We start from the raw sequence: 27,662 nt of genomic DNA, 5'->3' as shown, positions 1-27,662 counted from the left end.
CTTCTATTCCGCTGTTCCACCTTTATTTGGCAAATTAGCATATCTTGGAGAGTTTTGTTCCAAACTTGATATTGCTACTGGCCAGTAGCTGGGAATTTTTTTCCTTGATGTGTACTATGTAATCATGTATCCTAGAAACAAATACTATGTTTATTTCTTTTGTCTTCTCTTTTATTTGTTATTGTACTTGTGTTAACAAAAATACATTTTATCAGAAGTTTTAAAGGTGTTTAATTTTTTACAAATTTTATAGTATTTAGTGATAAGAGAAAATGTTCCAGTAGGTTAAGTAAAAGAAAGTTATATGCAATTCTTTACGTACCGTATAATTACAACCAAGTGACTTATCTACCTTCTTTACATGGTAAAAGCAAGAAAGTGTATTATGAAGTCATTTGGATCTCCATGAAGTTGGGCTACTGGCAATTTTGATTTTCGAAATTTACTTTAGGTGGCATTTCTAAAATTTAATTAATAGTCTTGTATTATTTTTATTCTTAGGAAAAATAGTGATTAGAAATTTTTTTCTAGTTTGAAACCAAAAGCTGCAATGGTAGCAGAGTTTTGTCTGCCTTGCTTTTTATTTTATATTTTTTTTCAAAAATTAATAGACTTTATTTTTTAGATCAGTTTTAAGTTTACAGGAAGATTGAGTTTGAAGTACAGAGAATTCTCAAATACCCTGTCATTCTCTCCCTCGCTGGTTTCCCCTGGCCCAGTGAGAATTATGAAAGAAAATGGGCATGAAACTCTAGCAAATTTTTCATCTTTATTGTTCCATTATACTCTGATGCCTCTTTTTTTTTTTTCCTTTGGAGAAGAAATAATTTGGTAATTCATTTGGAGCTGGGTATGCACATTTCCGCTTCTCTACCCCCATCCAAAGTCCTTTAAAAAAAAAAAATCAACTGTGGTTTTTCTAGAGTAGTCCCTTTTGTGAAAAATGCAATAGTTATTAATATCTATGAAATGATTTACATGCCGTCTTTTAAATTCAGTTATAGTAAATTTTTCAGTAACATCCAAAATCAAATGTAGTTTCAGAAATTCAAAGTACATTGAGTAAAATATTTTCTTATACTGCCCTCTAGTTTCAGTTTAGGAACGGAGGAAATAGGACCCTTTGATTGCTTTTAAGTCTATTCTTTAAAATTTAAGTCTTGGAGTTTTCAGAAGAGATAAGAAACAGCTGAGACATATGGGTAATATTTTACATGTAACAGTATTATACATTTCTCTCTGAAGCCATTGTATTTTTTCCAATAAATTCATTGTAATTTAAAATATTCACTTTGAAAAACTGTATGCAGAATTATAAAACAATTTGCTATCTTAAAGACTGTTATATTTATTGGCAAAATCTACAAAACCCTATACCATTGATCCAGCTCATAATGTATCTTATTTTTCTATTGTTTAAATTTTGTATAATTTGTGATGGAGTTTCTCAAATAGTTACCAATTTTTTTTTCCATCTTGAGCTAGAATTTTAAACTTTTTTCCCCTCCTTAGCCCCCCCTATTTTTTAAAAAACAATTATTGCTTTTTCAGTTATTTCAAGTCTTCCTTGTGATGATGGTCTTTCTGTTTACCATTTGTTTTGGTTTCCACATCTGACTCTTCTTTTTCCTCTTTCACTGTGTTCTTGTTACTGTCATATGGGTTCTCCATTTCAGTGTATTGCTTCTATTTTATTCCGTTAATTGATGCCATGAACAATACTGCCTTGATAAGAAAAACCTAACCTAATCTAGTGTTTTTGGTTGTCCTGCTTCTTACTCTTCTGCCGCCCCACTTTACATGCTTTTGCCTACTATACTTGCCCTTGTACTTGTTAGTACTCATTTTCACATGGAAACTACCCTAACCTCCCAAATAGTTCTCTTTCCCTTGTCAGTATTTTTTTAACTGATAAATTTTTGTTTTCTTTTTGGTGGGTCTCTCGATTTAAGTTATCTGCCATTAAAATAAGTAGATAAATATATAGATAGTTCCATCTTAACAATTTTTTGACTTTATAATGGTGTGAAAGCAATACGCATTCAGTAAAAGGTGTACCTCAAGTATCCGTATGACCATTCTATTTTTCACTTTCAATACAATATTTAGTAAATTATGTGATATATCCAATACCTTCTTATAAAATAGGCTTTGTGTTAAATGCATTTGTGACTTAGAATATAGATGCTCCTTGACTTATGATGGGGTTACATCATGATAAACCATTGTAAGTTGAAAATATTGAAAATTGAAAATGCATTTAATGCACCTAACTTACCAAACAACATAGCTTAATCTACCCTATCTTAAATGTGCTCAGAACACTTACATTATCCTACAGTTGGGCAAAAAATTTACTTGATAGAAAATATGAAGTTTCTGCTGTGACATTCATATTTTCTGTTATATATTCACATGATATCTTCAAGGAAATTCCCATTTGTGGATATTTGGAAATTTTGATATCAAAATGAGACACATTTTACATGTGGTACAATTAAAGAGAAACTAATACTAGATAGATAATAATCACAGAAACAGAGTTAAAACTTGCCAGCTTTATATGAGGTCCAAGCTTTTTCTATGAAAATATTTTCACTGAAATAATTTTATAACCCATAAAAATTGAGAATTTGTTTGCATTTTGAAATAGTACACATTATTAAGAATGTAATTAACATACAAAACTTTTTTGGTGTACAAATTTCAAATTTCAAATTTTAATTTGAATAGTATACCTTAGCTTATGCAGCATTTTATCATCCAAAAGGACTAGTCTAAGAGCAACAATTGTATCTTCTAATTAATAAGTATTAAAAGATATTCATCAGAGGATAAGGCATATCCTTTGTATATGCATGTTTTCAAAGAAAATAAAAGCAAAAGTGATTTTAGTAAATATATCAAAATCTAGAAATTTTATAGTCATCTGCAAATATTTGATTACCTAGAATACAGTATCCTTTCTTTTTTCTTTTCTTTCTTTCTTTTTTTTTTTTTTTTTAATTGAGACAGGGTCTTTCTTTGTTTCCCAGGCTGGAGTGCAGTGGCACAGTCATAGCTCAAGTGCAGCCTTGAACTCCTGGGCTTGAGTGATCCTCCTGCTTCAGCTTCCCAAGTAGCCAGAACTACAGGTGTGTGTCACCATTCCTGGCTAATTTTAAAATTTTTGTAGAGGCAGAGTCTTGTTCTATTGCCCAGACAAGTCTTGAAGTCCTGGCTTCAAGTGATCCTTCCACCTTCACCCATATCCCTTCTTGTATGTTAAAATATCATCACTCTTTTTCCAATATGCTGTTTCTCTATATTGCAAAGCATAAATGAATAAATCAAAATTGAAACTAGCTCAATAGTGGAACTAAGTATACTGTTCACTAATTTATATGCCTGGTGTTTGCTATTTTGCAAAATTTAGTAATTCTACCACTTACTAGAATATTAGACAGTATCTGTTTATCAGAGCCATATACATTATTAATTAGTACTTTTTTAATATTAGGGAAATATTTGAGTCATAACCATCTTTGCTTTGTGTAAGATTTAGGCCAATAGGCTTATTTTTATTCATTCAATAGGATTTATTTAATTAGTTTTTACTGGGCCTGTAGACTATCCCTGGCTGAATTAACTGGTTCAGAAAAGAGAGAGAGAAATGCAGTGCTAAAGTGTTTAGGGGTTAAAAATTGGCATTTGTTTTAATGATTCTTTATTGCAAGGGACATTAGTTATTTAGACCCGCAGGGACCTTAAATAAACAATTGCCTACTCTGCAGATAGATGCTAGACAGATGATATATTTGCATTTTCCTTTTTGTTCTTCTGAATGTCTGGAAAACTGTCCGTTTGAAGGAGCCAGTTTATCAGTGCTAGGATAAGGAAAAGATAAGTGAGTATCATTCCACATGTTGGAGGTAGCTTCTGCATTTATGTATTTGTGATCATTTGGTGGAGATATTTAATGATAATTTAAAACAAATTGATTGAAAGTTTATATTTTTATCTGAGTTGAAAAAATACAGAATGTGTTTGGATATTACATTTTTTCCACAGCAGGAATGGAGGACAACCTAGTGTGAAATTATTGGTGTATTTAGTTTATTCTTTCATGTGATTTTTTTCTTATAACTATTGCTGGTTAATTTATTATCCTTGTTGGTAAAGTGTCTTCTTATGACTTAAGACACTGTAAAAAATCTCTTTCTCCTATATTCTCTTTTAGAATTGAAAATTGGCATTACTTCTAGGGTAGTGTGAGGAAATAATTTTTGTTACTGCTTTATTTAGAAGTAACAATGTTGCTTTTCTTTTTCACATTTCTAATACGCATTTCTCATTAAAATTAGTATCATTTAGCACAGTGGGCAGGGTGTGGTGATTTACACCTGTAGTCCCAGCACTTTGAGAGGCTGGGGTGGAAGAATCACCTGAAGCCAGGAGTTCAAGACTAGCCTGGACAACAAAGTGAGACCTTATCTCTACAAGAAATTTAAAAAAATTAGCTGAACGTGGTGGTACATGCCTGTAATCTCACCTACTCAGAAGGCTGAGACAGGAGGATCACTTGAGTCCAGGAACTCAGGGCTGCAGTGAGCTATGATCACACCAGTACACTCCAGCCTGGGCAATAGAGCAAGACCTCGTCTCTTAAAACAAAAAACAAAAAACCCAATAAACCAGTTAACACAGTAAAGGCTAATTTTTCCTAAAGCTTCATACACACTCTTTTTTTTTTTTTTTCCTAAAGCCTCATGCATATGTTTTTTGGGGAGGGATTTATTTTTTCCATTTCTACTTTTAAGTAAATGGGACCTTATATGTTCCTTTGTATTAGATTCAGAAAAGCTCAAGAAAATCCATCAATAATCCTAATAGAGAAAATGTCTGATACATTGCAATAAAAATGGTCTTCAAAAACTATCACCAATTAAGAAAACAGAAATATTTAATTAATCACTGGTAACAGTCAATGACCCACTGTGATTCAGTGATCATATTGTTGTCAAGAACTTAGAAAATTGCAGGTGTCATTTACTGAGTTTAATAAAGCCACTGGGTCTGTGAAGTACTTTACTGAGTGTCGTATATGATTTTAGGATTGGACCTGACTCTTAGAAGTGCCGGATACCAAAGGGTGAAAAAATGTTTTTGAACTTCCCTGGTCTTGCCCTCTAATTTGAAATTTTATTGTGAAAAACACAAAAATAGCAATATTTTTATGATGAAATGTGAATTGATATTTATGCTTTTAAAAATTGTCACAATGGGCTGGGCATGGTGGCTCACACCTATAACCCTGGCACTTTGGGAGGCCAAGGCCAAAGGATTGCTTGAGACCAAGAGTTTGAGACCAGCCTGGGTAACATAATGAGACCCTGTCTCTACAAAAAAAATAGAAAATAGCCAGGTGTGGTGGCATGCACCTATATTCCCAGCTACTTGGGAGGCTGAGGCAGGAAGACGGCTTGAGTCCAGGAGTTCAAGGCTGCAGTGAGCTCTGATCACACCGCTGCACTTCAGCCTGGGTGAGAGAGCAAGACCCTCTCTCAAAAAAAGAAAAATAAAAAATAATTGTCAGCATGATGGAGTGTGTGCTTTAGCTTCATTTTTAAACGAATCCTATGCGTCCTGACCACCAGTCACTTGGTTAGAGTTTTTAGGTACAGTTAGATCTCAATTGAGCAGGATGGTGAGGAAGGCAGGACTGTAAGCAATACAAAACTTCCAGTATAAAGGAAAGTCAACTTTGGTTATCAAGGGAATGGGAAAGGAAATATGTTGTGGAAAAGAAAGATTAACTACAGTTAAGTTCATTTTGTACTAGGTATGTGCTCACTCTAAGAGGTGGGCTCAGTAATTATCCAGAGGTTAATTGTGGAAGATTGCTGCATTGCCCGCTTTCCAAAAGGAACCAAGCTTGTTGGGGGTCAAATTGTCTAGATGTTTGGATCCTTAGATTTGACTGAGACCTGGTAATCAGAACTGAGGGTTATTGATCAAGTACTGCCTAAAAACCAAGCATGTTTCAGGAAAGTTCAAAATTGCCTCAGATCCTTGCTGTTTTTAATTCAGTTATATCCACAAATCCTCTGATTAGGTCCTGGCTATGCTTATCTATATCCATAATTAACTTTATTTGCCTTACCAAAAAGAGCACATTGAATCAGAATGCCTAGATACAATTGAAGTGAGCTTGAGGAAGTTCTGGGAGTGGTGTGAAGCAGAGAGAAGTATTGTATTGTATTGTATTGTATTGTATTGTATTGTATTGTATTGTATTGTATTGTATTGTTTTGTATTTTAAGACAGGGTCTTGCTTTGTCACCCAGGCTGGAATGCAGTAGTGCAGTCTTGGCACACTGCAACCTCTGCCCTCTAGGCTCAAGTGATCCTTGAGCTGGGACCTAGCTGGGACCATAGGCACACACAACCATTCCTGGCCACTTTGTTGTATTTTTAGTAGAGACGGGCCTTGCTGTGTTTCACAGGCTAATCTTGAACTCCTGAGCTCGAGCAGTCCTCCTGTCTTGGCCTCCCAAAGTGTTGGAATTACTGGCGTGAGCCACTGCACCTGGCCAAAAATGGCAATTCTTTTTTTTTTTTTTTTGAGACGGAGTTTCCATTTCTTACCCAGGATGGAGTACAATGGTATTTGATCAGTGGGAGCCCCTTCAAGCTGGCTTCATTGTCCTTTGACATAACCTATTATTCCTTGTATATATCCTATTCCTTGCTTTCTACAAAGCATAACTAGATGTTTCAAACTCATTTTGTGCTTTTCTTCCACAGATCTCGAATCAGCCATTTCTTTCTTTTAGTGGAGTATAGTATTTAGAAACCAAGATCTGGACACCAAGTGTTAAGATGCTTCTGCTTCCGTGTCCTCTTAGTGGACAGAGCTAGAGGCAGTGTGTGTGTGTTTGTGTGTATGTTTGTATATAAAAGTCTATAAAAATATATACTGTCATTCACATATTATTTCCATCCTTTATTGGAACCATGAATTCATATAGATATGAATTCTACAATTCTCAGTTTTCTCTTTTCCTTGAATTCCCTCCTCACACTGGCTCCAATAACTTTCTCTGGGCCAACACAACCTCCAACCTGATGCAGATGCTTTCCTTGATGTGTTTCTAATCACTTTTGGACTGAAAGATTCAACAATCTTTGGGAAAGAGGACCCTTATTCTCTTTAAAGCATAGTGTTTTTGTATTTGGGGCATAAGGGGAAAATAACTGATAATAGTTGTGATACAAGATTACAGATTCTCAGAGATCTAGGCTTCTAACCCTGATTACATTTGTTGCTACAATTTAGTCCTTTAGTAGTGATTTGATAACTGAATACAGATAGTTTTCATGGTAATGAAGGTTTAAAGCTAAATTTGGAATGTAGCTGTTTCTGTGTTTTTGCTATATTAAGAAAATGCTTTTACTTGTAACTTTCTGTTGACACTTGGTGTTGAGTGGAAGGAATTGTGAACCTTATTTAGGGAGTCAGAATTTACTTTTCTCTTGCTTCTTCAGCTCATGGATAGAAAGATTGCTCTGGCATGATAATTGAGCTTGTAGCTGAGGTTTATATATGAAAGCATTTAGTTGTTCATTGTTAGATTTTAATGTTATCCAAATAGTAATGGACATAAAAATACGTTATAATGCTTTTATTGACTGGTATAATGACATTCTTTTTATTTAAATCTTCATATCTAAAAGCAGAAAATTCCTATAGATGGTTATTTTTCTTTTATAGGCAGTAGATCATCTAATGCAAAATTGCCCTCAGTTCCAACAGTTGATTCAGTTTCACAAGATCCGGTTTCAAATATGAGGTATTTAAGCTACTAACTTGAATATTGTGATTTATACCTTTTGATGACTTTTTAAGCTATCTAGGTTTATTTTACTTCGTTTCATTTCATTTCATTTCATTTCTTTCTTTCAACATATATGACATTTAGAGGCTTGGGAACATTTTAGAAGTTCATTTTCTTTTGAAAGATTATAAGATGTACAAGTCATTTCATGATGTACAAGTCATTTCATGATGTACAAGTCACTTCATGAGAAGTGACTATTTGTGGTAAAAAATAATTGCTGCATGCATAACAAATATTTACATAAGCTTATGACTTATGTTTCAAATGATTGCAAATTGAAAGTGTGGAATTTGTTGTTTCTCCTCTATAAAATACTGATATAGGCCAGGTGCGGTGGCTCATGCCTGTAATCCCAGCACTTTGAGAGGCTGAGGCAGGCGGATTACTTGAAGTCAGGAGTTCAAGATCAGCCTGGCCAACATGGTGAAAACCCATCTCTACTAAAAATATTTAAAAAAATTAGCTAGGTGTGGTGGTGCACACCTTTAGTCCCAGCTACTCGGGATGCTGAGGCAGGAGAATCACTTGAACCCGGGAGGCAGAGGTTGCAGTGAGCCGAGATCGCACCACTGCACTCCAACCTGGGAGACAGAGTGAGACTCCATCTCAACAACAACAACAACAACAAAATGCTGATATAAGTGATAGCCAGTCAGCCAAAGGCACAATGATACTGAATTGTAGATAGATTTTTATTGTCACTTACCTTGTTTAATTGGGTTCCAGAGTTTAATTTCGAATGCTTTGAGTGTATTTTCCACCACTGGAGACTTAGTGTCCAGAGAGTCCTTGATTTTCTTTACCACAATTGGGAAATCCATTAGACACTACAAATGTAGGTACTTGAGTGCTTCGAGTATAGCTAGTATTTGTGATACTCTTCAGGGATAACAAGTTCTATGAGTTGTGTAGAAGAAAATAGTATTTAGAGCAGTGCCTGTGAGGAGATGGTTATTCACAGCAAAAATTTATATATGTTTGTGTTGATAGTTTCAGTAGCAACTGCTTTCTTGGTAGTACGAATAGGAAGTACTCCTAGTGTTAATAGTAGATAACTAGTGGCTCTTTATGTATATGTTTAATTTGTAAGTTAGAAACTAAAGCTGTGGATATCTGTGAATTATCTGAAATGCTGGGGACCTTAAAAAAAAAACCCTTATTAAATGTATCTGTGTATGTATATATGAATACATGTATATATAATCACAAATATATATTAATATATTTTTATATATTTATAGGCACATTTACAACTATCTCAGTATATTAATAAATATAACTATCAACCAAATGATAGTTTTGTTATAATGTGCCTATAAAGTATATTATTTTCAGGAGAAAAATCATTCACATTGCATTAGAAAGGAATTATTGACTTCAATAAAAAAGAACTGCTTTTTATAATTTATAAGCACTCAACATCTGTTGAGTCTGTACTATATGCTATAACTGTGAATTTTAAAATGAAGTCATGGTTCTTGAACTCAGTGTGCTAATGGTTTAGTGGTAAATAGAAAAATTTGTTGAAGACTTGATGAGAGTTTGTTTAGATTATAATGGGCCTAAAAACAAACTGCTCTTAACTGGCCAGGTGAGACTTCTAGTAAGTACTGATGCTTGGAGTGGTTGTTAACCAGGTTGTTTGTTGGAGATTGTAGGGGCAAGATAGATCAGGATAAAAACGAATATTTTTGGCAGAAGGACTGCTATGCATAGCAGTAATGTCTCTTTAGGTGATTTTTAATTTTTTAAAATAATTATATATATATATGGAAATACATCTTTATTTTCAAAACTAGAAAATTGATACAATCTGTTGAATAGTTCAAGTAACTTAATGTCTTTTCATTAGTATTACAGAGAGGCTTGAACACGCTTTGGAAAAGGCAGCTCCTCTCCTTCGTGAGATTTTTGTGGATTTTGCACCTTTTCTTTCTCGGACACTTTTGGGTAGCCATGGACAAGAACTGCTTATAGAAGGAACAAGTAAGTGGTTTTTCTTTATTTTATTTGTATGTATTTATATTTCAGGATTAAAAACTTACATGGATAATGAAATAACATGGAGTTTCATTGTTTAAGTGTTGTCAGCCTTTGACATAGGCTATCTTTTGAAGACTGTGTCACATGTCTATTATGTTGTAATCTTCAAGATTTTTATCAGTGATTTGGATGGAGCATAGAATTATGTGTTGAACCAAAGAACTAAGACTTTTTTTTTCGATACATTAAAATTAACTTTGAGAGCAAAGAATTGGAGAGACTAGTGTCACAGGATTTTACTTGAACTTAGATCCATATGAACAACAATGTATTGCCACACAGATAAGGAATGCATTGTTATTAGTAGAATTCTGTTTTACAAATAGAGATAACAGCATTTTACTCTATACTGCTTACGTCATTCATAGATTCCTGGGTCTTTTCTAGGTAGTGTACTTTGAGATTGTCAAACTAGATAGCATGCTGAGGTAGGTTGCTGAGGGGATTGGAAACCATGCTATTTATGGAGTTTCCTTCTCCATAAATGGGTCCTTTCCTTCTCCTTCTCCTTTCCTTTCCTTTCCTTTTGTTTCTTTTCCTTTCCTTTCCTTTCTTTTCCTTTCCTTCTCCCTTCCTTTCCTTTCCTTCTCCTTCTCCTTCTCCTTTCCTTTCCTTCTCTCTTCCTTTCCTTTCCTTTCCTTTCCCTTCCTTCTCCTTCTCCTTTCCTTTCCTTTCCTTTCCTTTTCCCTTCCCTTCCTTTCCTTTCCTTTCCTTCTCCTTCTCCTTTCCTTTCCTTTCCTCTCCTTCCTTTCCTTTCCTTCTCCTTTCCTTTCCTTTTCCCTTCCCTTCCTTTCCTTTCCTTTCCTTCTCCTTTCCTTTCCTTCTCCTTCTCCTTTCCTTTCCTTTCCTCTCCTTCCTTTCCTTTCCTTCTTTCCTTTCCTTTCCTTTCCTTTCCTTTCCTTTCCTTTCCTTTCCTTTCCTTTCCTTTCCTTCTCGTTTCCTTCTCCTTTCCTTCTCCTTCTCCTTTCCTTTCCTTCCTTCCTTCCTTCCTTCTCCCTTCCTTCCTTCCTTTTTTTTTTTTTCTTTTTGCGCATGGAGCATTGCCATGTAGTGAGTGCCTTCGAATATTAGAGAGAGTGACTTAACCAAGTGAAAGTAGATTTACCGTAAATTTCCTCAGAAAGCAGATAGCAGTTCAATAGAGGATAATTTCTTAAATAATGAGTTGAAGAGTTTATCAGACTGACTTCAAAATACCAATCTTCATCTTCGTACCTAGGATTTATTTTTTATTTTATTTTGTTTTTGAAGAGACAGGGTCTTGCTTTGTTGTGTAGGCTGGAGTGCAGTGTACTGGCAAGATTGAACCCTACCTTGGGCTTCTGAGTTGCTGGGATTATAGGTGTGAGCCACTGCACCTGACCTCATAACTAGGATTTTTTAAGGTGAAGCTACAGGGCTTTTTATAAATGATGATGTAGAATTAATTTTTGCATTCAAAAGTGCTTGGATTAGGTGGTTGCTAAATCTGGCTTTTTTTGGGCCCGTGATTGATGGTTTAGGATAATATACTTGTATTCTCCTCAAACTGAAAAATCATGGGAATGACACTCCCATCTGTATTCCAGTGTCTTTAAGTATCAACTGGCAGCTTTAGTTATCGTAATCTTTTGTTGGCTAACAGTAGCTAGGAGATGGCCTGAGGAATTTTTTAAAAACTTGGGAAAAAGCATCTCTCTTGTAGCAATAAGGATATAATGGAAATGCAAGGTTATAGGTAGGCTAATAGTTTAAGATATCTATATTTGAGTATTAACTGTGCAATATGAGCACTTCGTTTGACCCTTACAATATCAGTAGGTACGTATGAAGCTTTAGTTAGGAATTTCATCTCTTCTATAGATGTAAATGGAGTTGGTGATGAGCGATATTATTTTCATGCAGTCAAAAAGTAACAATGAGTTTATTTGAAAAAGAAAGTTCAGATTTTAGAAGTACTTAAGTTTGGAGTAGCAATTTCCTTAGATCTATTGAAGGATATAATTTATTTAGCTATGAACTATTTGATGAAGTAATGAATGACTTTTACTTATGAAGTAATATAATTGGAAAAAAATTGAATTTTAAAAATTGAAGAGTCTATATTTCAGGGCTTTTCCCTAATTTATGTTTCATATATGAAACTTTTTTTTTAAATGGTGTAACAACTTATGAACTATGTTTAATTTTATTACAGTGAGTAAGATGTGTGTATTAAATACAGCCTCTCAGTATTGCAAGACATTGTTGCTTATTGGTCTTTGAATTTTATAGCAGATAACAAGATAGGATCATGTTAAATACCCAGAAGCATTAGCAATGGACACTTCTATATCCCTCAACAAAATTTAATTTAGAATGATTTTTTACCAATAAATTTTGGTAAAATTGTAAGAAGGAAGAAGGTGTACTATTGCTCATGTATAAACTTGAGCAGTGCCTATTCATTGATGATGTTCATAAAAATAGCAAACAAATATAAGAGTTCTTATGTAACTTATGTATTTTATGTTGTGAGGAATGTTTTGGATTGTGGTTTCATGTACTGTAAAACAGAAAGGAATAAACAGAAAGAGGTGATTGTGCCATAGTACTGTATAAGCAGCATAATACTGTACAAAAAGCATTAATATAAAAGGCAGGAGACTTTGGTTTTCATTCTGTCCTTGCCAGTGATTAGCTGTGTGACCAAACATTACAAAGCTTCTTAATTTTTAAAAAAATGCTTATGAGTTTTTTAGTATTAAAAATATTTTAATGAAAATTTCAAATTTTCACAAAAGTAGTAAGTACAGTATCTATGAACTTATTACCAGCTATCCAAACCATATTCATTTTTCCATAATATTTGATATCTCGACTTCACTTTATTTTGCTTTAATATTTAAAACTATCTTAGATATTTAAAACTATCTTAGATGTCATGTCATTCAACCCTTGAATACTTAATGGCATGTAAAAAAAGACATTTTCTTACATAATCACAATGCTGCTATTACACCTAATAATAGTAATAGTTTCTTAATGTCGTCTAATACCCAGCCTGTATTTATCTTTAAGAAATATATATGTGTATATAGACATGTATATATTTGTGTGTGTATATATGTATATATGTGTGTGTGTGTATATATATATATATATTTTGTTTTTGTTTTTAGTTTTTTTTTTTTTTTTTTTTTTTTTGAGACAGAGTCTCACCATGCCACCCAGGCTGGAGTGCAGTGGTGCGATCTTGGCTCACTGCAACCTCTGCCTCCCGAGTTCAAGCGACTCTTGTGCCTCAGTCTCCCTAGTAGCTGTGACTACAGGCATGTGCCACCAAGCTGGCTAAATTTTGTGTATTTTGTAGAGATGGGGTTTTGCCACATTGCCCAGGCTGGTCTCAAACTCCTGAGCCCAAGCAGTCCTCCGGCCTTGCCTCCCAAAGTGCTGGGATTACAGGCCTGAGCCACCGCGTCTGGCCATATGCCCTGTATATTTTGAAGACTTGAAGTTAAAGCTAAAAGTTAAATTAGATGTAATATTTCATATTACATCATGCCTGGAATCACCTGTAGCCTGATTGTCTCAATTGTAATGATGTTAATTAACCCTCTTTTTCAAGTAGTTATAACCCTTTATAAGGATTAATTTTTCTAAAGAGATTTTCCAAAGAACAAAGAGAACACAAGCTTGAAAATTTTAAATTATGTCTTACAATTATTATATGTGAGTTCACTGGATCCTTTTTATAAATATGATTAATTATAGTCTTAGTGATCTTATTTTTTCTGTATCTTGAAACATTTTGCTATTTCACTATTACACATCAGCTATTCTTTACTATGCTGTGGACTAAAATTAAAAAAAAAAAAACCCACGAATGCTAGAATTGCACCTGGAGTGATGGTGCAATAGGAAAAGAAATCATTACTCTTGTTTATTAGCCTCTGTCGTTGTATTGCTTTACCCAAAGTTTTGCATTGTGGTTTTTTTTTTTTTTTTTTTTTTTGAAACTGAGTCTCACTCCTACACCCAGACTGGAGTGCAGTGGTGTGATCATGGCTCACTGCAGCCTTGTCTTCCTGGGCTCAGGTGATCCAACCCACCTTAGCCTCTCAAGTAGTTGGGACTACAGGCGCATGTCACCATGCTCATCTAATTTTTTTTTAAATTTTATCTATCTATTTATTTATTTATTTATAGAGATGGGTTTTGCTGCGTTGCCCAGACTGTTCTTGAACTTCTGGCCTCAAGTGATCCACCTGCCTTGGCCTCCCAAAATGTTGGGATTACAGGCATGAGCCACTGCACTCTGCCTGCATTGTGTTTTAAGAAAGTATAAACTTGCAGTCTCAATGGGGCAAAAACTTTTTTTGGGGTAGGCAAAAAATATCTTAGATATTACAATGGTTTGTGACCCTCCAAAGGGTCACGGTATCTCTGTACACTCTATGAGCATGTTACTTAGCAGGAAGGACTTCATTGTGCTTAATTTGTGTGATAACTTGAGACAAGAACCTGGGCCATCCCATTTTTCTAAAAAGACGTGTGGCGGTGTTCTTCCGTCTTGTGGGATGATTATGTACCACAGTTTACTTGATACAGTTTCTAAGTAGATAAATGCTAAAGGCAGGTGTGCATACAATGATGACTAGAAGTAAAAGTTTATATGGAAATAAAAAATTCAGTGGATTGATTATTCTAAATGTTTGCAAATCTGTACAAGAAAATATTTTGCAAGTCTCAAGCAAAGAAGATGTCTGTCCTCTTTAACAGAATTTTTAGTCATCCAATTTTTCCAGAATGTTGGATTGGATGATATAAATTCAGGAAGGAAAACCAGAATTTATGATAAGCTAGAGCCTATTAAACATGTATTTGAAATTTCGACTTAGTATTTTCAAGATGGATGTGTTTCAGATTCATCATGAGCATTTAGTTTTATCTAAAAGATAATGCTCATTTGGAGTATATGTATATACCTTCAAAACCAGGAAAATATAGAGTGAAACTTCTTGAGTTTATTATCCTTAAATTCTTATTAAAGTTTCTCATAATGTTTATTGCCATCCTATTTTAAAAAATAAATTATTTAAGGTGACTTAAATATAAAAAACAAGTGGGTTCTTATATTCCAGATAGTAAATAGTCATGACTATTTTTTCATTGTATACTTGAGGATTTAGATAGATTGATGGGTTTAGGTGGCACTGGCTTACTGTCTGGTGAGTCATTTAATCCTTTCACTGAAGTGATATATCTGGGTGAGTCTCCACTGAAGAAATTACAGTGGTCTTTGATCATAAAATTCCAGATTAGTGCAGATATAAAACTCTTGGCTTGGTATCTCGAGTTTGTCCTTTTGAAAAGAGTAACATTTTCTACCTTTGAAAAGCCAACCAAAAAATAATCAAACCAAACCCTATTATTCTACTATTCTACTGAGAGTTTTAGAGAGGTCAGATTGTGAGCTGGTTCAAATCTGTAAGCTTGCAGTACTTCGTTTCTTTTGATTGAGACAGTAATAGGGTGTGTGTGTTTGTGGGTGTATAAAATGAAAATGATAGTTCTGGCAGTAACTTACAACTTGACTTTAAGGTTTTAGGGCCTTCCTTTGGATAGTTCTTAGAGTATGACTAAATCTGAAGAGAGATCTACAGGTTTATTATTTGTTTTTTTGCACATGTGATGAGTGTCATCCATTGGCAAAAATTTAGGTCAAAAATAGAAGTGACGTAAGTTCTACATTTTGATGTTAAGTTCCTTATTGGGGCTATCCTCTATTTCTTTGCTCCCAATGTTATTTTTGTGTTTACAGTACCAGTGTCCTTTAGACAGGGAACTTAAGGTCTGTTATCAGGTCTCTCTTGTTTTCTGAAGCCCTTACTCATTCGAATTGAACATACTTTCCACCCTGCCCCTGCAATACATCTACCATCACTCTCCTCCACATTAATTGTTCAAACCGAACTATGAAATGTTATTTGACCTTTTACTAGCTTTGTCAGTGAATATATTTCTTCCTGAATATTCATATCCAACTAGAAAGTAGCTATGAACCTTCTTCTGGTTTGTTAGCCTTTATTATTGGAAAATAAGACTGAGATAAATAAATAGAAATGTGTATGTGTAAAATTTTTCTTAAGAATATATAGATATATGGGCCAGGCATGGTGGCTCACTCCTGTAATCCCAGCACTTTGGGAGGCCAAGGCGGGCGAATCACCTGAGGTCAGGAGTTTGAGACCAGCCTGGCCAACATGGTGAAACTCTGTCTCTACTAAAACTACAGAAATTAGCCAAGTGTGGTGGTGGGCTCCTGTAATTCCAGCTACTCGGGTGGCTGAGGCAGGAGAATTGATTGAACCTGGGAGGTGGAGGTTGTGGTGAGCTGAGATCGTGCTATTGCACTCCGGCCTGGGTGACAGAGCGAGACAACGTCTCAAAAAAATATATATATATGTATATGTATGAAATATGATAAGTGTGGTAAGAGGGACAAAGGAGCACCTATAAATCTCCCTAATTTTGGATAGCTTAAGGTCTTTTTTAAAATTACTATTTTTCATTATCTGAATAGAAATATAATAAAAGGGCCCATCAGGGCCCAGTGGCAGGAATTCTAGTTTCTCTCGAATAAAGCAATAAGGATTAATGACCTAATAATAGAAAGATCTGAATTTACTTTCTGGAAATAATGGGTTTTGAAGTTGGAGCAAAACTGAACTTCTTTTATTATCTGGGTTAAATTTAAGGAAAAATGGCAAGGTTTCAGACCAGCAGAGGGCTACACCTGCAGTAAGAGAGGGAGTATTGCTTGCCTTTTCTTTTGGCCTTGACAGCATTAGCCTGAAGAGCCATGTTCATCTTAGCCCTACAGAAATCACACTGTAGTTAATAATTTGCTTCCTAATACAATATAGAGACATTCTATAGCTAATTTTCTTGCCAGTGCTGACACTGTTACTATCATTTCTATGTTACATATTTTTTCAGACATTGAGAAAAATGGTTCTAACATTTTTTAAAAAATGAAGGGGGTGAACAGCCCTTTTAACTTGAATGATATTTATAAAGCTAAAAAATGCCAACATGCGCTATCATTAGGTTGGAAGCATTCGTATTTAAACAGGGAAGGAGAAAGAACTAAAGAATAAAAAGATAAAGGGAATGGATAGGGTACCTGGAAGAGTTTTCTTCAGGAGAAAAAAGAAGGCAATAAGATGTTTAAGAGCCATCAGGAATTATTTTAGATGTTATACCCTGGAACCTAAGCCTGTGTTTGCTTAGAAAAATGTAGAATAAAAAAATTGTAATTTTTTTGATTATTAGTAATGCAATTTAATAATTTAGTCCCTTTAATTATTGGCATTGCTTTGTTAAGATACTAATTATAAAATGTTCTTTGAATGAACTACTTTATATTTTTTGGTAATTAAAACCAAAGACTTCTTTAAATAGGTATTAATTATATAAAATATCCATTCTAAAGATATTTTTGGTGAACCAAAATGAAACATAAAAGTAAATGAATTAATTTATAAGAAATCAAGAATATATAACAGACAACGGCTTGCATTTCTGTTAAGGTTTAGTGTGAGGTCAGAGGTCAAGGTACTAATAAGAGTGTTTGGGATGTCTGCTGCCATGAAACAAAATGGAAACTTGATTGATAGCTAGAGGGTTGAAGGGAGAGAGAGTGGTGGAGAAAGCAAAGGTCAGGGAGCCATTTCCCTTCTCTGCATGTATAACGATCAACTCTCTCCAAAACAAAATGTAGATGATATTGATCAATATGGCATATGTTGTGCACATTTCTATGAGTATTGTGAAATGTCATTATATATGAAGTTGTAATAAATGTTTTAGTATTTTGAAAGCTGAAATGAAATACTTTACAAAAAATGGTGGTAGTTTTGAAGCCAGCTTTAAACTAACTATAGTGTACCTTATTTGATCATGTGATTAAATGTGCACTATTAATAGTCTGAAAAAACTATTTGAAGAAACAGTTTGGATGAAATTGTAACAAATCCTCATTTGTTTTCTTTATAACTTCTTTTTTAAAATTCTCTTTAAAATAGGTCTGGTTTGCATGAAGTCGAGTAGTTCAGTTGTGGAATTGGTTATGCTACTGTGTTCTCAGGTGAGTGGCAAGAATAAATATTGAATTAAAAGTAGATTATCACATGAATTTGTTTTCATGGGGGATTTTATATTTGCATTACTGAAATTTTTGGTATAATAAAATTGTGAGTTTGCTGTTTTAAAATAATTTTATTTGTATTACAAAAGGATTACTTCTTATTTTTGATACTTGCAGATAATTTTGAAGCAAGCATGAGAGGAAGTGAGAAACAAAAGTTTTTAGAGTCACTTTAAAAATGTCCAGATCAAATGATCTTGATAATTTCTTTGCTGTATATATTAAGGTTATAAAAACAGATTTATTTCTATATCTTGTGGAGTGCCACGCTGACTCCACTGGGAATTATGGGTTTACTTCCCTTTTGTGCAGAGGTTATAAAATGAGCTATAAATGATTTTGAATCCTTGTCATTGGTAATTATTTTTGACATGCACAGTAGATTTGCGAAAACATTAACAAAAATGTGGCAGCTATCATAATAAGATGTAGAAAATAAATTCCTAAGAGCAAAATTATTTTAGGTGTTCCAAAACCTTGTACCTCATGTGGTAAACTTTAATGATTATTAAAAAAAAAAGTATATAAAAATCATGTATCCTGTGAGGTTTTCTTTTCTGTTTTGCAATTAAACAGATGAATGTTTTTATTGAGTTTTCTTTGTAGTCTTTTAAAGTGATATCTTGCTGGTAGTAAATTCCCCCACTTAAAACTTTAAAATAGCCTTTTTTAATAGGAAAGGTATTGGTCTAGAGGTCAAGGGTTTTGACCCATTTCAAAACCTTTGACCTTCATTTACAACTCTCATGGTTTACTTGCCTAACGAATAAGGATAATGCAAAATTAATGTTTCTTTGCATCGATTTATTTGTTTTAGTGCCTATATGCCAAATTTATTTAGACTGTGCTGATGGACATTTCATGAATATAAATTAAAGAATCATAGAAGGTGTGAAAAATCAATACTATGCATTGTCAATAAGGTGCAATAAGAACAATTACTTCTAGAGATTACACCTAATGGATTTTTGTAATGAACTTGTGAGAAGTAGTTACTTAGTATGCTTATGATTCTTAGATTTAGTGAGAATCATGTTTCTATAATTTAATCATCTCATTTAGAAAACTCCAATTCTTCAAAAGCTGACTAGATAAAATTTCTCATTAAGCCATTTGATTAGAAATAATTGTTTCTTTCTTGGATAGAAATTGTCATATAGCATTCTTACGTCTACATGAAATTGCCCTCACTTTAAAAGAGCACTCACTTATGGTTTTGGATGTTTCCTTACAAGAATATAAATTTATTGTTCATAGTGATATAATTGTTTCATAGGTGAATTTTCACAATGAAGTTTTACTTTCTAGTTTAGAAGAATTGAATGTATTTTTGGTACATGGAAGCTATTTCCAATATAGTATATTGCATATTTTAATGTTAGGAGCTGCAAAGATAAAGAATGACATGTTTTAATATGCCTATTTATCATGTATGTCACAGTACTGTTTAATACTAATGCAATCAAATGGGATATGAAGATCATGTAGTAGAGTAAGTTTCAAGTCAGAAATTGTCAAGGTTTTTGTTTGAATAAAATACATTATTGGGTATTTGAAGTCCTTAACATTTTTTGTGAGTTCTTCAAAAGTTCCATGGCATCTCTACAAGATATAGCACAGTGTGAAAAATGATGTGAAAAATGAAGCTAGAATTAGCTCCAGATGTATACAGATTGTTCTGGGGTGATAATTACATTTTTCACTTTGAATTTTCCTAATTCAAAGAGGTCAACTTGGCAATCACAAAAGTGATTTATTTTGTTAAGAAGTGAACTGTCTTTTTCTACATGAAAGCTTAAGAGATATGAAATTGAATTTCAAGTCGACATTTTACAGATCCTGGGTGAGGATGGCTTGAGTTTGATTGATAATTTTTTTTGGTCTGAGATAGAGTGGGAAGCAAAAGCTACCATCTTGCTAAAATTTTAATTAATTTTTTAAGAGGAGATGGAGAGGACGGAGTGCCAAAGATCGAAAGATCAGGTCAAAAACTACTTTTTAATCACATAAATAATGGGATATGCTTATGAACTTAACATCTGCAAATTTGATTTAGAACTTTACAAATTAGTTGGTGTTAATTTCATGACAATCAGCCATGCTCTGATTATTTTTCTTGAATCCATTCAAAACTTATATTCTTTTTGTGTTATTTTTAATAAGGTGTTTAACTGCATTTTATTTGTAAAAGAGAATTTAGAGCCTAAATTTAAGAAATGAGGAAATGATCACATTTGGTTAGCTGACAATAAAACCAAACAGATCACTATATATTTGTTTCGACTAAGATTGTTGTTTTCAATGTCCACTCATTTACCAATAGTTGATTAGGCTATATATAATAGTTGATTAGGCACCATTTCATATTTTAGTCTATTTAAATGTTAATATTGTTTAGGCAAAATGTTATTAATTAGAGTTGGAAACCTCTCATAATACTCAGCATTATATTTTTGAGTATAATTAAAATATGAGGTTTGTAAAAATAGATTTATTCATCTGTTGAATCCCATGTAGAATAATTCAAGAATGACTGAAGTTCCAAAGATCAATTTAAATCCTCTTTATTTCTTAAAATAAGACTGCTTACATTCTTCAGGAAACTGTATGTTCTCTGTTGCAAATACACAAAAATTGAACAAGTTCTCAACTGTGTTTCAGGTGGTTTTTCACAAACATGCAACTTATTTGTGTGCCAAATGTGTTGTATATGTGTATAAACCTGTTTTAAATATATATGAATTTAAAGAAAATGTTAAACAAATGTTTCAAGTAATATTACTCCAGCATTATATAAAGTGTTTGTATCTTGTTCATTTGACATTAATATCATTTTTGAAAGACTTGACGTTGCATTCAAGGCCACTTTATAAAAGTGTTGTGTTGCTCGTCCTAATTCAGTCTGACATACATTCCAATAACACTACCTCCCTTCTTGGGTTTAAAGCTAAATTTATGACTGTGCATTGTGAAGTGCATCATTTAAAAATGGTTTCAACCCAAAACATCTAATAAATAAATAATGTGTATGGCTACTCAGTAGTAGACTTTGTAGACTAGAAATCATTCCATCGGATACTCAACAGTCCACTATCGGAGAGGGCTGTCAGATAAATCTTGTGGTAGCTGCATTCTTGTCCTGTAAATCACATATTATTGTCTGAGCCTTCTGCCAGGTCATCTATTCTTTTCCCATTTATCAGAAATGCATACAGTATATAGAAAAACTAGAAGCACCGTGTAGTCTGGACTGGCATCCTGTCTGAGTAATTAATTAGCAGCAAAAGTTAATTTAAAATACTATTTTAGGTTGATTATTCTTTAAAAAATTTTTCAACAAAATATGTAGATTGTTGCTGTTTTGGGAAATATTTTCTTTACATGAAAGTAATGATATAAGGTTTGGTCATTTTTGACTTGTGTTTCTTTCTGTACCTCTGAATTATTAATTTTAAAATTATAATAATTTATAAGAATGAGATAGTTGTTATGATTATTTTATGTCAGTTTTATGTTTGAATTTTTTTCCTGAATCTTCAGTAAAAAGTTTCTTTATTTTTTGTTCTTCTATACTTTCTTTTCTCTAATCCCAAGTTTCTTCTCCATTTTGAGTTTATTTTTTCTGAATATATGATATTAATATTCTTTTTTATAGTTATGATTTTATAGATGAATATTTTCAGTATGAGAAGATTATTAAAACACCTCTCTTCCACCACACCCAAAAAGGGCAAACCAGCTCCATACATGGCACAAGGTGTCCTTTACCATTTAGGTCTCTCTTAATGCCTGAACCTCATTTCTTACCACTTATTCTCAAGCCATGCTGAACTATTTAAAGATACCCAAATATGCCATTATATTTTTGTGTCTTGGTACATGCTTTTTCTTTCTCTAAGCTGCCCCTCTTTCTAACTTGGTGACTTTTGTTAGCTGCTGCTTATCATTCAGAGCTCAACTTAATTATCTCATTCTCCGAGGATCATATCTATAGTTGGTATCTTTTTGTCTTAATCTTAGCACCCATTATAGAATTTACCACAAATTGTAAGTATAAATATGCTAATTGGTTTACTTGTTTACTGTTAGTATCCCTCTTTGTTTTCTAGACGCTATGAAGGTAACAGCTATTTCTGCTTTGTCCATTAAAGTATTTCTGGTACCTAGCACATTATGGCTTAGTGAATATTTATGGAAAAAATGAATCAGTTAGCTAGCTCCTAGATAAATTACAATCTCTTTTGGAAAGATTTCCTTTACCCTCTCTTCCCTACAACTCTATGCCTAAATGAGGTATTGTGCAGAACACTCACGCATAGTTAATTTCATTCTATATTTAAGTTGCCTGTTGTTTTCCTTTCTCTTCCATGTAGACCGCAAATGTCTTGAAGACAAGCACTGTGTTTTTTTTCTATTGTATCCCCAGCGTCCAGTATAGTACTGTTCAACCATATAAATGTTTATATACTTGTATAATTGATAAATCAATGGTAACATGGATCATAAGTCACCATATTTTGGACTTTGTCTTTTGGTCTTTTTCATTAGGAAATACCTCCATACTTTCCTGTATTAATTAGTTTTTATATTAAATCTTCATTTTCATTAAGACAACTAATTTTATCATTACCAAATAGTGTAGTTGTGTTCATTTATGAGCAGGGCCTTTGGTTTTTCATTTTCTTGTGACTTAATCAGATTCACCTCATTTTTTTAAGACAGGGTCTTGCTCTGTTGCCCAGGCTGGAGTTCAGTGGTGCAATCATGGTCCACTGCATTTGACCTCCCAGGCTCAAGTGATCTTCCTGCTTCAGCCTCCCAAGTAGCTGGGACACAGGCACATGCCAGCATACATGGCTAATTTTTTGATTTTTTTGTTGAGATAGGGTCTCCTTATGTTTGTCAGCCTGGACCTCTTTCTTTTTCTTTTTTGTTTGAGATGGAGTTTCGCTCTTGTCGCCCAGGCTGGAGTGCAATGGCGTGGTCTTGGCTCACTGCAACCTCCGCCTCCTGGGTTCAAGCTATTCTCCTGCCTCAGCCACCTGAGTAGCTGGGATTACAGATGCCTGCCACCATGCCTGGCTAATTTTGTATTTTTATTAGAGACGGGGTTTCACCATGTTGGCCAGGCTGGTCTTGAACTCCTGACCTCAGGTGATTCGCCCGCCTAGGCCTCCCAAAGTGCTGGGATTACAGGCCTGAGCCACTGTGCCCGGCCCCTAGCCTAGACCTCTTTTTTAAAAAAAAACACTTTAGCCCAGGTGGGAGGATTGCTTGAGGCCAGGAGTTCGATACCAGCCTGGGCAACATAGCAAGACCCTATCTCTACCAAAAAGAAAAACATTTAACCGAACTTGGTAGCATGTACCTGTAGACCTAGCTACTCTGGATGCTGAAGCAGGATCGCTTGAGCCCAAAGATTCGAGGTTACAGTGAGCTAGGGTCGCACTGGTGCACTCCAGTCTGGGTGACAGAGGAAGACCCTGTCTCAAAAATAAATAAATAAATAAAAAACCTCAACTTTATTGAGGTATAATTTATATACAGTAAATACCCACACATTTTAAGTGTACTGTTCAGTGAATTTTGACATATACCCAACCATTTTAATCCTCAAATTTCCATGTGCCTCTTTTCAATCAATCCCCACCTCTGTCACCTCAAGTTGCCAGTGATTTGATTTCTATTACTGTGGATTAGTTTTACTTACTGCTGAACTTAATGTAAATAGAAATTTATTTCTTTTAAGTGGAGTGGTTAGCTATTCATAGTGTGCTGTGTTTAGGGTACGCTTCAACCTTTTTTTTTTTTTTTTTTTAACTAAAACTTACTATCCGGTATTAGGAAAATGAAGTATTTATTTCAAAGAGATAATTGAGGTAATGAAATAAAGGATTATTTTTTGCCAACCAAAAAATAGAAATTTTGACTATGCGTTGCTTAATCAAAATAGAAATAAGCCTTCTTTTTTTTTTTTTTTTTTTTTTGAGATGGAGCCTTGCTGTGTCGCCCAGGCTGGAGTGCAGTGGCGCGATTTTGGCTCACTGCAACCTCCACCTCCTGGGTCCATGCCATTCTCCTGCGTCAGCCTCCCGAGCAGCTGGGACTACAGGCGCCCACCACCACACCCGGCTAATTTTTTTGTATTTTTAGTAGAGACGGGGTTTCACCGTGTTAGCCAGGATGGTCTCGATCTCCTGAGCTCGTGATCCACCTGCCTCGGCCTCCCAAAGTGCTGGGATTACAGGCGTGAGCCACCGCACCCGGCCAAGCCTTCTTAACTTCATTATGCATTTCTTTCACCTATAAGGAAATCCTATGATACGAAGTTTTGTATAGCAGTTTGAGGAGGCCATTATTCTGTACATTTAGAATTTTCAGTTTTATGGTCAATCAGGCTCAGTTCAAATGCTGTCTCTTCTACAGAGCTTTGTGTGAATATATCTGCCTTGCCCAAGTCCTTTTCTTTATGTCTGCTTCTGGTATTATTTATTCATTTATTTAGCAAACATGTATCGTATGCTTTTAAGACAAGCCCCTTCCTTTAAGGAAACTATCATCTATTATTCCTTAAGCAGTAGAAGAGACAATTAGTGAGAGAGACAAATAATTGTAATATAAGATAATAATTTTAAACGGACATTAACAATTTTCCTTGCTTGAAATTGTGGTAGCCATGTGCTTGTTTGATCAACTCTCACTATCTGACTTTTTCAATACAGCAAATTCCACAGTGAGTACCTTGTGATAATAATAGTAGGTGTTCTACCCAGTGTGGTGGCTTGCAACTGTAATCCCCGCTACTGGGGCTGAAGCATAGAATTGCCTGAGGCCAGGAGTTTGAGACCAGCCTGGGCAACAACATGAGCAGACCCAGTCTCAAAAGAAATTGTTCCATGAAAAGAATATACAGTGTTAAATAAGTTTGGAAAATGTTGGTTTCAGTACATTTTAATTTCAATTTCAAAAAGGAATTTTTAATTCCTTCTTGATGTGTTTGTAACTTATCCTTAGAACGTACTTATAAAAAATTAGTGGATATAAATTGATTGTCCCTGAGCTTTGTTATTGTTACTACCTATGTATGACCTTTTGATTGCAGATGGAATGAGAATCAATAGGGTAGGCTTCTAATACACTCATATCGTTTTGCTTTAGAGCTGCTGTGAATGCTTTGTTCTTATAATATACAAAGCCCGAGAAAGTAGGTATTCTTTGCTGAAATGCTCAGAATTTCATTTTGTGCGCAGTAAAAACAGTTGACCTTAAAAGAAGGAAGTATAGACTTGTGAGGACTGGATAGGAAGTCTATGGTAGTTGGAGAGGTTAGGTGAAGATTCAAGCTATATAAATTGGTCATGAAAAACTTAGATGCATGAACTATTTTAAAATATTTAAAATCAGGTCAATAACTGTACTTTATTGCTGATATGCAAGCATGCTTTATTGATTCAAAATTTTATAACAGATAACTTTCTATTATAAGGTGGAAACATTTGTCTTGAAGCAATAGCAAAAACATTAATACAAAATAAATCGGAGTAAAGTACTTTTTTTTCTTTTCAAAAATAAAATAGGTTGATGGGTTGGTGAGCATTAATTGATCTTTATTTGAGTTTCCATAATATTGATTTAAAAGTGTTGTTACAACCAAAGAAAAACATAATTTAACTTTAGATTCAGGATTTGACCTGAAATACAGGCGTCCTATGGATTCACCAGCACACTAGGATTTAGAAAACACAACCTTTGAGGTAAATTTTGTGGAACTGGCAGTACACCCTGTGGCTTGGCAGTCTAGTCAGAAGGATGATACCATGCTGACTATATAACTAGATCTTTGAACATTATTCTCAAGGGTGGTAAATGCAAAACAAAGTAATATCAACTGGCACTTAATTCTGCAAGTTCCCCGCTGATTGGGGTATTCAGTGAAATGGAACTCTTCCTGACAGGAAGTCAGCCTGTGAGTGTGGAGACATCTGAAAATAAAATGTGTTTTAATTTGGCACCCTACTGTTTTACAACTAGTCTTTTAAATTTGGGATTAAGAAGAGAGTTAGGAAAAGGGAGAAATACACAAATGGGAATATTCTGAGCATAACATTTTTCTTTGGTTTTAATGATGTTGTGCACATGTACCCTAGAACTTGAAGTATAAAAAAAAAGAATACAGATCAGTGTCTCTGTTTCTCAGCTATCATTGCTTGCTTTTACTTAGTACTTTTTTTTCCTATTCTAATCAATCTACTGAAGTTAAGGAATTACAGAGAGGCTAGGTTAAAAGTGTAAATTTTGAGATTGCCTTTGTTTAATACCAAACTCTCTGATAACTTTTAGAAGTTTTAGCTATATTCTCATACTATATAGTTTTTGATGAATAGTATATAATTTAATGGATTTTAGTCAGAGTAGTCAGAGTTAATATTAGGCATTCCAGCTTCTCAGGATCCAGATTTAAATCTTGCTGTATGTTTATGGTATTTGCAGTGTTTAACTTAGTGCTGCGATAAAATTATTATTTAGTAATTTACATACCTTGACATACATAATAGGACATAGTATAATTTAGGAGGGAATGATTATTATATGAGTAATTGCACAAACATTCCATCTGTTGTACATTTTTTAGTCAGGCACCTATTTTTATTCAAGCTGTTATTTTATAATATGAAAATTCAGAAGTATATATACAGTTTTAGCAAAATTTGAGGCTTGAACTTTGATTTAGGCCTGAATAAAAGAATCAGAATCTTGATGCAATTTATTTGGTTTTCTAGTATTGAATTCCTCAGCTGTTTGAGGTCAACTATGTACAGGTGGCTCTTGTCTCTGTCATGGGTCATAAAAGGAAGAAGGAAAAAGATGCCTTAGGTGGGTTTTTAAGAAAAGGCTGAGGCCAGGAAAATACTGTGATGATAGATTTTGAATATATATATATATTTTTTTGAGACAGAGTCTCACTCTGTCACCCAGGCTAGAGTGCAGCGGCATGATCTCGGCTCACTGCAATCTCTGCCTCCCAGGTTCAAGTGATTCTCGTGCCTCAGCCTTCCGAGTAGCTGGGATTACAGGCACACGCCACCATGTCTGGCACATTTTTGTATTTTAGTGGAGATGGGGTTTCACCATGTTGGCCAGGCAGGTCTCGAACTCTTGACCTCAGGTGATCCACTGGCCTCAGCCTCCCAGTGTGCTGGGATTATAAGCTTGAGCCACTGTGCCTGACCTAGATTTTGAATTTTCTTTTTTGTTTTTTTTGGAGATGAAGTCTCACTCTGTTGCCCAGGCTGGAGTGCAATGGCATGATCTCTGCTCACTGCAACCTCTGCCTCCCAGGTTCAAGCGATTCTCTGGCCTCAGCTTCCCAAGTAGCTGGGATTAATAGACACCTGCCATCATGCCCGGCTAATTTTTGTATTTTTGTAGAAACGGGGTTTCACCATGTTGGCCAGGATGGTCTTGAACTCCTAACCTCAGGTGATTTACCCGTCTCTTAGATTTTGAATTTTAATAAATGTTTTTTATTATATTACTTATTTACTGTGTAACCTTGGCAAATTACTTTC

General features: G+C 34.4%; 1 protein-coding gene across 4 annotated transcripts in view; it reads left to right on the top strand.

Moving 5' to 3' along the window:
• Positions 1–27,662, top strand: part of LRBA (LPS responsive beige-like anchor protein) — a 766,360-nt gene that overhangs the window by 195,439 nt on the left and 543,259 nt on the right. For all 4 annotated transcript variants that reach the window (XM_031010185.3, XM_055385519.2, XM_055385518.2 and 1 more), the window contains exons 32-34: positions 7,754–7,832; positions 9,733–9,866; positions 17,972–18,033. In XM_031010185.3, the coding sequence (XP_030866045.3) occupies positions 7,754–7,832; positions 9,733–9,866; positions 17,972–18,033 (275 nt within the window). The remainder of the gene's footprint in view (positions 1–7,753; positions 7,833–9,732; positions 9,867–17,971; positions 18,034–27,662) is intronic.

This window comes from Gorilla gorilla, chromosome 3 (assembly GCF_029281585.2).
Source record: "Gorilla gorilla gorilla isolate KB3781 chromosome 3, NHGRI_mGorGor1-v2.1_pri, whole genome shotgun sequence".
In the NCBI taxonomy this organism is placed as follows: Eukaryota; Metazoa; Chordata; class Mammalia; order Primates; family Hominidae; genus Gorilla; species Gorilla gorilla.
Note: the sequence above shows the minus strand (reverse complement) of the source record. Positions and strands in the feature narration are given on the sequence as shown.